The sequence below is a fragment of the Folsomia candida genome, unplaced genomic scaffold (genome assembly GCF_002217175.1).
Source record: "Folsomia candida strain VU population unplaced genomic scaffold, ASM221717v1 Fcan01_Sc001, whole genome shotgun sequence".
NCBI classification, from domain to species: Eukaryota; Metazoa; Arthropoda; class Collembola; order Entomobryomorpha; family Isotomidae; genus Folsomia; species Folsomia candida.
In genome coordinates this window covers 9,816,228-9,830,909 of record NW_019091193.1, presented here as the reverse complement: position 1 = coordinate 9,830,909, position 14,682 = coordinate 9,816,228, and the positions used below count along the sequence as shown (strand labels likewise).

Here is a 14,682-nt window from a genome sequence, read left to right as displayed (position 1 = left end):
AGCATGGGCAGACAGGAGCCAGATATTTTGATGTACACTTTGAGTGCATCATGATGCTCTATGAAAAGTGGTTGGAGAAAGTGAAAACCTTGAGTGAAAACGGGATAAAATGACGGAAGGTGTGTCTTGTTGAATAGAAATGAGAAGAAAACCAGTAATGCAAATGGAAAAATTACCAATGATACAAAACGGACGTCGTAGGAACAGAAGTCGACCCATGGCTCCGATATATCGAGATCGACACCCAGCAGCCCACAATCGAAGGGCGAATTCCGTCGTAAAGCAGGTCACAACAACAATCTCCATATAAAATAAGGCCACTATTGAAAAAATACAGATAATCAGAATTAACGTTGGTAATTCAACTGTTGTTAAACAGAATTATGCAAGTTCCAACAAAATGAAAATGCGAAAAAAGATTGGAAGTTGTGCTGAATGGTTGTTCTTGACAAAGGATTTTAGTCTATGTATAAATGTACGTTTTACTTACCGGTTGCATCCTTCTCATACATCTCGATGGTTGAAAATACGCTCAGCGCAAAACAGCCGAAAACTAGACAAAATCTGTTTAAGAAAAGAAAGTTATACAATTTACTTATATGTATCTGTCGTAATTACAAGTATGTACGTATACAAAAGTCCAATTTCATACATCGTACATACCCAAATCATAGGTATCATGTATTTTTTTAGATCGTTTTTTGAAGGCCACACCTAACTGGTCGAAAGCTTAGTTACATTGAATTTGTATTCCAAACTCGAAAAGCTGAAGAATTGTGAGTAGACCACTGGTTACTATTTGCTAAATCTGCTGTAATTCGCAGTCGTAATCAGGAATTTCAGATCATTATAAATCAGACCATTGTGTAATAAGTCCGTTTACTTAATTTATATTCTAACGGCATTCACATTTCCGTGTCGATTACTTGTACCCAGTTTACTTCCCTGTTATCATCTTCCTTAGACCCAAGATTGAGAAAACAACTGCATTATAAGCGCACTGAAGCATTAATCTTTCCTGGGGATTTGGGATTGTAGCCACGTACAGCAAAAATTACTATTTATCCAGATGCATGGTAAACTATGTACTTGGAGTGGATAGAAAAGAGTTTTAGAGGGGCCATGCAGAATTTCAAGTAATTGTCTAACCAAATCGTTCTATAAGGAATTAGAATCGTTTTATAGGGGAAATAGTGAACCAATAGAATTTGTGAGAATTTTAAAACTTATTTAGTATCTAGGTTTTTCAATGTCCTTGATATTCTATCGTTGTGAAATCTTGATAGTAATGCCAATGGTCAAAAATATTCTAGAATATATTCCTTTATATTTTGTAAAATATATAGCAGTACTAATAATATTACTCAACCGTCAAAGTGGAGAAAGTCGAGCAGATTTCTTTAACCCTATCGTCGCGTATTTGTCGTCATGTTTTATCAAACATTTTACAATCAAAAGTTACTCGATAGTTAAACAATCTGGCGGATTAAAATGTTCATTTGTAACGTCATTAATCCCGTCTAGACTAAATATTGTTAGATGGACCTTTCCGGTGTTATATTTAGAGTCAACGACGCCTTGCATCCTGGCGCGATTGTCCAGGAGGCCAATAAAATGCATGTGTTGCTTGGAAAATTGTCTACAACCTTGCACATTGTTAGTACAAATATTTCCAAGTGCTCTGTACCTTTCTAGTAGTATTCTGGCACCCTGAAATACACAACTTTGTCTAACTTCTTTTTTCTTTTGCCAAAAATTGTTTGTCGTCTTAAACGGTATCATTCTAGGGAGTTTAATTACTTGCATCGTAAATTGTCATCAAATACTATGTAACAATGCACTCTAACAGAATAATGAAATTAATCGCAAGCTATAAAACTTAAGCCAACTAACTCCAAACTATACTTCAACATCAAATTATTTGGGTAGGATAGATAGAAAGCTCTCGCTGAGGCAAGGCAGCAAAACATAAAGTAAGTACATAAATATATGCATCTGCATTTCAACCTCAAATATTTGTATTGCAGATTTGGAAAGTATATATGTATTTGTAGGAAAATTTGCAGATGGATGGAGCAGGTTAACAGCAGCACTTGGAACTGGAATAATTGCTTTCTCCACGCTCTCCTTTCTGTCGACACCGACGCCCGTGTGATAATTAGCGTGCATGGGGAAGTATCAATATTTAATGATTTCAAGAACATTCATATTTAGTCATTATGCATCCTTGTAAAAACACAAGAAACACGGAGTTACAAAACCAAATGCACTTTCTTATTGCATAATACTTTAAATCGGTTTCCCATAAATCTGTGCATCCTCACTAGTAATGATACTCTCATAACGACATTTCTCAGCATTTATTCCACTGGGAGCAATGCAAATGGATCAATGAGGGGATTAGCAATAACATGATAAAAGATGTACTATGATGCTAATGGTTGCATTGTGCTCAAACTGGTGGTCCGTTTACTTGGTTAACACGGACCAATCAATATTATTGATTGTTAAAATAAATGGACATTTTCATACAAGTTTTTAGCTAACGCTGTTTATGGTGTTTAGGGCGAAAACTTTGCTAGCTTTAGCAGACAACCACTTTCACTAGCATTTTACTATAATAAATGACTTTTGTCATAAGCACTGCACTGTATTCGGCACTCGCACCATTCGTCGTCTGGCCTGTCAGGCCTGTGTCAGCCTCAACTACGGACGATTTCCGTGTTTGTCATACTTCTTATGACGCTTTTCATGCAGTTTTATTTTGTGAACATGTTGCACGACACATAATATTCAGCAATTTAGAACCACGCGAAATATACTGTTCACCTCGGTTCACGCGAAATATACTGTTCACCTCGGTATTAAATTCGCTTGCTAATTACAATAAAACATATGTTAACTAGGGAATCAATATTTATGCATTCGCAATATTGGTCGTTAAGTATCAAAATGAACTAATTGTGGGCAAGTAAGATAGACTTGTACAGTAACTATTAATGCCAAGTACTAAATTTAATGTCGTCAGACTGTCTGGCCTGTTATACGTTACTGGGTTCACCAATAAATATATTACTTTGCCAGTCTTGTAAAATTAACTATTTATATATATCCATTCATTTATCACTTTCATAAACCCTGGTATTAAACAAATATGCCTTTCATTGACATCGTGTTAACAATTGTGCACAGTAGTAAACAAACAATATATATAGTATATCAGTATAGTATATGTATCCTGAAATTCTGTTGATGGAAACATGGGTAGATATTTAGATAGATAAAGTGAAAATCTGTATTTTTAAATGCAAGTAAGACTGGTATCAACAAACGCATTCCCTAAAGTACAGGTAAAATGACAGTGAAATTATCATCTTTATTTACATTTAATATTCACTGTTAGTACTACATCTGATGATTTCCTATGTTTATGTATGTACAATTCATTGCGTTTCCGATGTTTTTTTACATACTTAAGAAAAGTAGTGACCTTATTTTGTACATGAGAATATCTACGCACTTTACTACGTTAAAAACTGCTGAATGGAAGGAGAACTAAAAGAAGATTCTCTCCCTGTCTATATCTGCTCCTGACTCGCTATTTGCACTCAACCAGCCAGCTCTATTCTGAAATTGGCGTGGGGATATTTATTTATTGCTTCTCTTGGACTCGACTCGACTAGTCACGGAATGTTGAATGTGGATTTTCAAATAATGGATGTTGAATGATCCATCCAATGCATCGCTACTAATCTGGGTGACCACCCGACTGAATGAGACTGAAATACTTGCGTTGATCCTTTCAGTGTCTCAACCTTTTAAGAGAAAAGACTGCCTGGCGTTGTTACCAAACTCGTGATTCGTTCCAGACTATCGTTACACACAGCACAAAACTTTTTGTTGTGACGTATTTAGTTCACTGACGGGCGAACATTGGGCGTCTACGCAACCACCACAGACGCGACCACTGTGCGACTTTCACTTTTTGCTCAAGAAAGGTTTCCTCGTCACATGTCTCTGATAATAATTAGATCTGCGTCCTGTTATTAGGCCAGTCTTGTATGAAAGTGAGGTATTACGTGAGAAAATGACGGTTAGCGTAAGAAACAATGTTCATACATAAATACGTATACGCTGAAGGCATGCATTTACTATACTGATCAACACACATCCGGCCGGACAGATCTTTTGTCATGACTTTTGTACTTTCGCATTAACTCCACATCTCGACTTCACACATTCCTCTTGAAAGAAATACCACTGGAAATGCCATATTGTATTATCACACTCGGCCAACTCTTGACACCCAAAGGCTCAGAGCCAAATCTTGTCCGTATACTCCTTCACTTGGAGAAAACAAAAGGGCTGTTCCCCAATCCGCACAACTAAGCTGATGCCAAGTGGAGGCAGCTTTAATTAAATTCCTCCTAATAATCTGAGGATTGACTCGTCTGCTAAATAGTTAAGTCAATTCGTCTTGTTGTACTGAAAGACATATTTATGTGTCCTCCGCAATAGATTCATCTTGTATCGCGTCACTGCAGCGTCATTAATATGAACCAGAGTTAAAGATAGAAGCACCGCAAGAAGGGTAAAAAATATTCCAGGATTTTCCTCTCAGCTACAGGAAAGTAATAGTATGCTTTCTCCTGCCGTGTTGCATGTTGCCCTGCTTGGTGGCTTTTACTTATCCTTAGAATACGGAATAATGGACGAATGGACGGACAGCAGATACGTACACTTTCTTTCGAAGGAATGCTTAAATGCACGAATTTCTTCCATTCGGAACAGACGGTGGCTCCTGCTACTCAAGGTCCGCCGTTTTAATTGAAGCTATAAAGAGAAAGGAAAGCGAGGTTGGATTTATGCCTTGCTTTCATCTGCCAGTAGACGATGAAACAATTTACCTTTCAAGGTAAAATCTTTTACATTCCTTCTCAGGACAGCGATTCTTTCTTCTTAATTAATCACTCAGATATTCGTAATCACAGAGAGCGCCTAGCAAATGTTGACATGATGGATGGATGATAATATCTCCAAACCTAATGAGCAAACAATTCGCTAAATTACTTTACTTCAGTGAAATTTCATGTAATCAATTTCCCTAAAATTTTGGTTGGTATCAACCAAATGTAGCTAATTGAGTTCAGTTCACGAATTAACCAGAAAAATGTGCATCCTAGATTTTCTTTATTTCAATCATCCTTATAAAACTAAATATATCAGAATCACAGAGCAAGCAGACTGCACTTTGACATATTAGTTAGAACTTTCACTTTGATGAGCTAAATATTCCAGTTCACTATATTTAGTATTGACAAATTTGCGCATAACCAGGACATTAAAATACAAGGCTTTTTTCAAACAGTAGCTACATAAACGAAGTAAAATGTATATTTAGTCAGCAGGCGATTTGCCATTATTCGCAGAATAATTGCAATTCTCATGTGCATGTCAACTCATCTCATGTCGGAATATAATTTGGTCGTCTGGCATGATTATGTTTATCTGAGCTATAAAAACTGCCATGCATAGTGCCAAATATATGTATGTATGTATATCGGCTTTGTTATGGTAAGTAAATTACCAAAAGTATGAACTATTGACATACTTATCCTTTTTGCATTAAACCGAGTTCAAAATCCTTAATGAAGTTTGATGTCGACGTCATTACCAGAGTTAATTAGACGACATTTGCCTTGTGTAGTGAACCTTGTATAACCCTTCGTTTTTGAAATATTTATAAAAATGAAAAATGATTCAGTCTAGAAGAAGCTTCGTAGAAATGAACCTCGTTAATTTGGGCATGATTTTGGATGGGAGTATTGGTACATTCTCATCATCGGAGTTCGTCACTGTAGCTTCTGGAAATTTTATGACGCCCAAGCTGACGACGATTGCTTTAACCTGAGCACTACAAATTTTAATGCATCGACATCGTCATTGTCTAAGCGGATATAAATATGTACGAGCTTGCACGAGTATGACTTGTCAGGCTGCTGTTTTACAATTTACGAGCTAAAAAACGCTATAGTATAGAATTGCACTGCCAAGACGGCTGTTCAATAGCTTAGTGTTTGTGTCTATTACTTTAACTTGTGTAAGTTATTGACGTAAAAGCAGCGAAATATTTTTAGCCAAAGCCAAAATGATCCTCCATCAGCCATTTGGTACAAGTATTCGTAATCTCATTATGTTTACATTTCAGGTACGAAGTAGTCTGTTTCGTTGTCATTTTGCACACATGTGCCTTTGTAATTTTGCTTTCGTTTCGACCACCTATTTCTGCTTTTTGTTTGTGTGCAGAGCAGATGATGCGATTACGTACGTATATCGAGTTTTCGCTCTTGCTGCAATTGCCTAGTTCGTATTAGACAGTGTTGGATTACTTTCTTAAAATGCTCACTTTTTCCTAGATTTTGAACATTCAGATTTAGTCAGAATCTACCGTGATTCAACTGATATGCATACTTACATAACTTGGAATAATAACACGTGGTCTCTTTGTTTTTCAGACTGTTACGCTTTCTAAAATTTATTACAGGTTTCAATGTCTTATTAGAAATTACGTAAAATAATTTTCGTAAATTTGAAGTAACTTCATATATATTCGACTCTTTTATAAATCTTTGGCCTAAAAAACCACAGCTCTGTGTGCAATTGCAAACAATAGTTCTCTAACCAAATTGACTCCTCTGTAATTCCATTACATTTCAGAATAAGAAATCAGATTTTAGAGATGTGTTTTTCCAACTTCCATTTCATCTTTCTTGAATATAAATTACGTTTCAATTCAGCTTTCCTCCCTGGTCTTACTGTGGCCTTCAAACTGGGTCAATGTTGCTTGCGTGGGTTAGAATAATGGAATTTAAATTATACGCCGTGCTTCATTTGAAAAGAAAATGAAAAACATTTGATTGAAGTCGGAAAAATTACAAACAAAGATTTTTGGTGCTATTTGTAAAATTAGCATAAGAATGACGGAATTTGTGGAAAAGCGAAAGGAAATTCGCATTCTGGAGGAACATGCATACGTATAAATGGGTACATACATAAGCACAGTGATTCGTAATATATTGAAAGTACAGTTCTCCACTCTCTCACAACTCAACTCTTTCTGAGACTCGTGCATGTGCTGGAGTTGCTGGCTGATGATGACAGCATTCTTTCATTTTAATGCATGGACATCTTGAGAAACTCATTTCTGAGATTTCCCTTCGGTCTGTACAGATTTAAAACATCCGAGGTTTCATTCATATTTAATGGACCATGTTCCGCCAACTCACGGACATTCGCAGTTGAAAAAATTTGGTGAAAAGTCAGATCGTTTAAGTGACGTGTTCTTGCTTAATTTAAGTAGCCTTCAATCTCAAAAGTAACGGGAAAGCTACATGAAAGGAAAAAATAAGGGATTACAGTATCCTTTCCTAACTTGTGAACTAAATGCGGCCTCTTTCACATGAGAATGATGAACTACTTACGGATAGATGGAATAGTTTTCAGGTTGTGAAATAGCCAAATTGATATTACTATTTTTGAGGATCAGGTATTTCAGTTCAAAATAATAATAAGTGGATGGTTCAAATGGGTTGCATAGCTGGTTCTTTATATGTTTTTACTACTTTTTACCCGAGCAACGAAAAACTAACTTAACGGGTCGAGTTAATTTTTTTGCACACTTGATATGATCAAAAAGAAGTATAATCAAACCCTGGCTCGGGCTCTATCAATATTATAGGTTTAGGTTCCAAAGAATCAATAAACCACAGTTCGAAAGAATATTTATATATAAATTATACAACGCGCACATGAAACACACATTTTTTCTTCAAGATTATTGGAAAATGTGAAAGTACTTACATGAGTATGTGGTAGAGCACAGCCTTTGGACCTCTAGGCCTCTCCAGGAAATTGTATAATTTGCACTGCAGCTTTCTGTATCTGGTGTCTTTTCTGCTACTCCTGCCCAAACACATAGACGGACTATAATCTAGGGTTCCACCATTCAATCCTGAGAAGTCCTTTCGACGAGAGGGACTAACGCCATCGCTGATTTATTCGTGTATTGTTGTTGTAGTCGCAGTTTATGTGATCGCATTTGGAATTGTTTGTAGCCAATGTTCCATGTGTATGATTTCACGAGCGGCACGGAATTTACAGTTTGGAATGAAATTTACATTTTAAATCTTATCACAGGCCTCATTGTAGCATAAGAAGGATAGAAAAAGTGCTAACGTGTCGTGCTTTCAGCTTACTTAGACCAAGCTAGTTTAGAATTGAATTAGTGCTACTACTGATCAGTTATCTGCATGTATCAAGTTTCTACGAGATTGCATAATTAATAATTTGCCCTATGTTTATGGACGATAGTTTATGTAATCGTAAAAAAATGTAATCGTTAAGTGCTTCTGGATTTTAATTTTCTAGTTGAGAAAATCTTCTAAAATGTAGATATATACAAGCGTGGTTAAAGATTGGGCTAAATTATTGATAGAATTTTGACGTGGTGAAAGTCTTCGAATTTCCAAAGTTGAAGATGGACCTTCTACTGATAGTGAGCTAAAAATTCGATGTGTTTGTGAGTACAGTTGCAGTTTTTTTTTGCATGGCAATAGATATGTAGAACAACTGTTGACGAATCTATTGAAGGATTGTAAACCTAATAGTTTACACGTCCCACTATTTGAGCTGGCATGTGAGTATGTGTGATAAGCGTGTGTGATAAGCGTGAGTGGTGGTGGACGAATAAAAGTGAGTATCTAATTTGAAATCAAGTGTGGTGGTTTAATTGAAAATCGGCGAAGAAAGAAGATAAAATAGTTAAACGTTCCTCAACGAGGAGATTATTAGTAACGAGTAAGCTAAAAAAACAAATGTGTCCAACCTGAATCCTAGAGGCCTTCCAAGGAGACTTTTCCTTTGTTGGGTCAAGGAGCGAAAATTCGGGTCCTCTCGAATTGTGACACCAACGGACGAATGTTCCTTCTCCGGAGGGCTGGCTCAACGAGAAACAAAAAGAGAAACTCACATGAGTTTATTGAATTGCAAAACAATCTATTTCTGACAAGGAGAGCCACACACGGGCACGAGCAGCAAAGTACTTAACCTAAGACGGATAATAAAAACCAATGCTTTTCATCTTCCTGTTGAGGAGAATAAATTTCTATTCGCTCCAGGATCTAAAGCTTTACTTTGGTTAGCTCCAAATCTCTGCTCTTGTGATGGCTCCGATGTGTAACAGTCGAGTTGCACGTTGTTTTATGTGGTAAAATGCTATAGGTAAATCACCACCTTCCTCGGTAGTAAGGCAAACAGCATGATCTCGTTTGATTTACTGCCCTGCCGGTCACATTTTTGCAAAGTAGTAATAAAGCAAAAAGGTTTTGGGATGTTGTTCTTATTCCATATCATGCATCGTCCATCGGAATCTGCCCGTTTCCCTGATCGCAAATGGCAGGGACTTTACCCTTGCTCTCTCCGCTTTCACTGCGAGTGTTTGTTCACTCCACAATAAAAAGCGGTTCCACAGTATCTGTGTTTTGCTTCAAGTCAAAATGGTAAGTTATGCTTAAGTACGGCATTAACGTACAACATTGGCTTTTACGACTTTTTCGCTACAGCAGAACTAATTATTGCATGACCTACAAGACCCGAGAGTTTTGCTGCAATGAAATAAATAGTAAAGTTGCACATTCAAGTGGATTGTTTAGAGGATTATTACGTACAGGTCACTGGAACAGGAGAAATTTGGTCACACCAAAATTGTGCTAATAATTATATACCTACATATGTACAAAGAATATGACAAGGTGCACTGTAAAATATGCCCAAGCAAAATCAGTTTGGAGAAAGCTTTCTTCGCTTTACCCAACGATAAGAAGGCTTATACAACTTTTAGGCCGGGGCACGATAACCCTATTCACTCTCTTGAGTTGGATAATCTGACGAAATGCAATTATGATATGACACACTGGTTCGGCCTCAATTAGCGTTGAGGTAGAGGTTTGTACGTAAATTATTAATAGAAAAATGTACACATCCAAATACAGTAGCAGCATATTGGGTATTTTGATAAAGTTGTGTGAACTTGCAGTGATGATTGGCAGGTGTTTTAAATTGTTACGATTAAAACTTCCTAAATTACATGTTGACTTTTTACATTTTGACAATAAATAAATAAATGAATAGTCTTATCTAATTCTTCGTGTATTTATCATGTAAATTCAATGAATGTATTGTGATAATTGCGATTTTAATGTTATGTCTTCTTTACTAATTCATACTAGAGATAACATTATTTAGTTTGACATTTTATACAACCATATCCAGACTGGTACAAGACTGCAATATTAAGTATGCACTTCTCATTGAAATATATCCTTGAATTGTAATTTAGGAGCATCCAGTTCTTGAGAGTCTGCCTAGAATGTATTTGCCGGCAGCATTTTCCGTGACTCAAGGAAAACAAAATCCCAAGCTCTCGCCCGTCTTTAAATCTCATTAATCTTTGATTTCAATTGGGGATTTGTAAACCAACAAAGCGAATCTAGGTTGGGAAATGTATTCCCGTATTGCACGGCAAGTGTAACTTTTCACTCTGGGTTCACCTTTAGTTAAGACATTGCATGAAGAGTTGTAAAATGAAGACTGTCGGATGGGTTAGGTAAACTAAACAAGCGTGTGTAGCTTGTTTAGAGTAAAACGGACGCAAGAATAGAATAGGCCACACAAGCACTGAATTAACAAATGAAACTTATTCCCAGAGCATGGATTCCCTTGAGAATGAAACTTGTATGTACCATTTGTGAGTATGATTATCAATTCTTTGTTCCATGATCCCTCTTGTCTTAAGAAAATGGCCAGCAAGCAACAACGGGTTTTCAAGGAGCCTGCAACTGAATTGTTCTTTCAGAAAAAATATGAAGATAACCTGACAGCGAAAGCTCTACAAAAATGCCGTGATTTGAAGGGCGTGCTGTGATACCGACGGGGTTGTAGATTTGCCTGAATCTGGTCACTTATTTTTTCGGCAGTCTGCTAAGGACTTGCAGACCAGATTATCGCTTGTTGTCACTGATTTTGAAATCTAACGTTGAAAGTAGGTTGAGGAGGACGCAGTCAAAGCAGACGATAAAATGTGTGTGTTTTATTGACCAATAAATTGTCTGTTGTTGTGTATTTCAAGTCGCTTAGATTTCAAACCATTATTATATATTTAACTATAATAATGGCGATCCATGATATTGTCTTTTAAGCTTCACGTCAAACTCCTTGTGCAAGAAATAAAGTTTAGTGTTACTCGAACCAACACGTTATGACCCTAGAGGATCGCATTACATTATAAATAAGGAGAATGCATTTAGCCAAGAATGTCATTGATGGATGCGGTTATTAACAAGAGACTAAACATTTGCGAATGTAACATGATACCTTCTTGGAAAACATACCTAAATAAAACAAATCCTGTCACGCCAAAACATGAAATCTCTAATGTACGTGCTCATGTACGTTCACTAGGAATGGGAGGAAATTATTAATAGATTTTTTAGGGAAGGACGGATCATGAATGAGTCAACACAGATTGAAATGTGGTGGAACATGATGCCAAAGATGATCGTCTGACACATATATTTGACAGAAAATGAGGCAATATTTTGGAGCAGATTTTTATATATTTTTCTCACCATTCTGGGTCATTGTCAGTCATCTTGGAAGCGAATCTTGCACTTAACAAACACGCCGTGACTTTTGGTACAGATTTTGTGGGATAAAACACCCAATCAATGTAATTTGCTTTCTCCTGCACAGCCTGTCTTGTCTTTCTAAAATTTGGAGCAGTCACAAAGTCTTGCAGTCATTTTCCAAAGAGGTCGGAGAGATGAGAGATTTGTTAAAAACTGGAAATGAATTTGTCTCCACACTTTCAGAAGGATCAAGCTGGGAAAGGTGGATGGATGGATTGGGGTTGAGACTGGATTTTGTCAAGCCGAGATTTACCGTCAGCTTTACGACACCACAAACTTTTGACTCCACTTTCCAACCAAAGCACTCACTCTCCGTTTCCGTTTTCTTTCTTGAGCACAATTTTCCAGGTCAAATGAACTGTTGTCCCAGGCCCCGGCCAGGAGAAATATCCTCACTTTTGGGCAGTCTCATTTTTACGCGTCTCTGTCATACGTAGGATCAGATTTCATCTCATGACGTGTCCTTTGCGGGCCCAAATTCAGTATGTTTATGTATTGTAGAAATCGGTGAGGAAGGAAACCAAGCCGTAAAACGAGCCTGATGGTGACCATATCTGACTGAAAATATGAAAAGGCAGTATTACGCGAGATCATATGCTGCACTTTATGTCGAATAAAATGTGCACTATCCGTCGTATCTGGTGGCGACACACTTTTCCTATCGTGCCCCACGAAGCACAAAAATATGGAACAGCATACTCTCGCACGATGGTAAAACTTTTATACAATTAAATAATAACGTGCAATTTTTATGAATCCAGAGCACTTTTCTTTTTTACGCAATTAGGTGTTATCACAAATCGTTTCCTGGAATAAACTAATTTCACACATTGACATTAATTATCCTTTCCGTTATAGCAAAAACAATTCAATTTCTTGAAATATTTTGTGTGGGGGAATCTGGGGACTAAATAATTTAACCTTTATTCACTCATCTAACAATAAGTACATTTTTTATGGAAAATCAAATCGCTTGGGAAATGAAATGGAATCTATTATCGTACTTGTGAATAGTAAGAAATGTGCCAAAGGTTAACTACTTACCTAAATATTTGACGGAATATAATTTAAGTATAGGGTAGCTACAAAAGTTTTACTACATGTACTGGATCGGGGTGCTTGTTACAGATTTTGAAGTTACATTTCACATACTGAAATGAGTGGAAAGCAATAATCATGCATCCACTGACACCTCTTTGATCATTTGAAATGAGAGATTCGCTGAGGGGAGATCTGTACAAAGACTGACAACGAACATTCTCGACATAACCTGGTTTGCATTACCAATTAACTTACCAAACACCAATCTTCTCATTGCTCACTTCATTTCTGCTTTAATGATTTCCACATATCTCACTGTTATCTACTCACGTAACAATTTATTTGATACTTTGTTCCCAAAAAAACACATACAAAGTCAAAGTAAGTTAGAGTTACAAATAGCGGGATGGAATTAGCAAATTAATATGGGCCGATTTTGCAATATAACATGGAATGTGCTAGTGCTTTGCGCTTGTATGATGTAACTGTTCACTTTTTCCTCATGCTTCCGTCCACTCGAGGCACGTCTGTACTATGAACTGAAGTTTCTCCCATGAAATGCCGGGTAGTCTTCTTGGAGAAACGCTCCAATGCATTTCGCCAATTCCAATCCATTCCAATGAAACAAGAGCTCGGCGAAAGGCAGGAGTTCGCAGCAGAGGGGCAACTTGGGTGCTATTCTATTCTGAATACATGGCAGCCAGCGCTTGCGTTACTTCTTGCCACAACGTTTGTTGATGTCTTTCTGGTACATGATTTAACGATGGATGCCTGTTTTTCATTATTAACTGCATACTTGATGCGTAATACAACTTACTTATTGCACCGAAACCTTTACGGCGGTATAGTAGACCAAGGAAAGGTATGGAACATGATACAAGGCGGAAATATACCAGGAGAACGGTGTGTATGGGTTGTGAACATAAAATTTAACGCCAATTAGATATTCGCAGAGCATGGTGGGGCGCCTTACAATAATTTTTATGCTTTATTAGTGCGCATGTATTTATTCCTTATCTCTATTATTTATATACACAATCTTGTTACGAGTTGACACCTTTATTTTTATAAATGGAGGTAGAGTTTAGAATATCCGGGGTAGTAATTAGAACTTATTCGTGCAAAATACAATATCCAACTGGATTATAAAAATTCGGAATTCGTTATGTATTCAGTTGTGAGGGTTTACCTTAAAGAAAAACGACAAGTATAAAGTTTCATGTTTGAGTCGGGAAAAGTTGACTAGAAATTATAAACAACCCAATATGCTTAAGCTACTCCGACCGAATACTAGACGTGTGTATTGACAAAGCTACTTAAAAATTAGAGAAATGACAGGTGGGCGATAAAAACATTGATTATTCCACAAAATGCTTAGCCGAGCAAACAACAAATGTCTTTCACTACTTTCATTTCAATTCTCAAGCCATGCCATATTTAAATATGTATGTAGAACTCAACCAGAGTTTCTATCCCTTTTCTTACCAGCTTCTTCTTTAGTGAAAAGCAAACTATTTACTATGACGTCTGACTTTCGTTGAGACCAATTTTGTTTAAGGCGAGAAAGTTGGAGCATGGCAAATAATTACGCGGCCCACTTTTACACTTTATACATAAGTACGTACATACATTAGTTCATTTCTTTGACTTTGTAAACCCAACGATATTGCGAGTGATAATCGGATTACTTAGATTTTGCTCCAGTTTTGTTCATGAGTTCAAGTTATGTAAATATAAAAATTGTCACAAATGCGTAAACATACACAATGAATACTGTGCAGTAATAAATTTCAGCGACATTGCGTCCCATACGATCTCATTTGAACAGCAAAACTAATCCTAAGATGTATAATGTACCTCTTTGGTCACCAGCTGTCAACCATGTGACGGTTTATTT

The 14,682-nt window shown here is 36.8% G+C and overlaps 1 protein-coding gene across 4 annotated transcripts in view; it reads right to left on the bottom strand.

The window, feature by feature from the left end:
• LOC110842055 (potassium voltage-gated channel subfamily KQT member 1) overlaps positions 1–13,418 on the bottom strand; it is a 32,323-nt gene extending 18,905 nt beyond the window's left edge. The window contains exons 1-6 of one of the 4 annotated variants that reach the window (XM_035855934.1): positions 13,041–13,418; positions 11,685–12,302; positions 8,885–8,995; positions 7,861–8,049; positions 491–564; positions 177–320 (exon numbers count right to left, since the gene is read on the bottom strand). In XM_035855934.1, coding sequence (XP_035711827.1) covers positions 177–320; positions 491–564; positions 7,861–8,049; positions 8,885–8,995; positions 11,685–11,707 — 541 coding nt within the window. In that variant the 5' untranslated portion in view covers positions 11,708–12,302; positions 13,041–13,418. The remainder of the gene's footprint in view (positions 1–176; positions 321–490; positions 565–7,860; positions 8,050–8,884; positions 8,996–11,684; positions 12,303–13,040) is intronic. The other 3 variants (XM_035855920.1, XM_035855925.1, XM_035855930.1) reach the window with 3 other exon arrangements.
• Between the last annotated feature and the right edge of the window lie 1,264 nt (positions 13,419–14,682).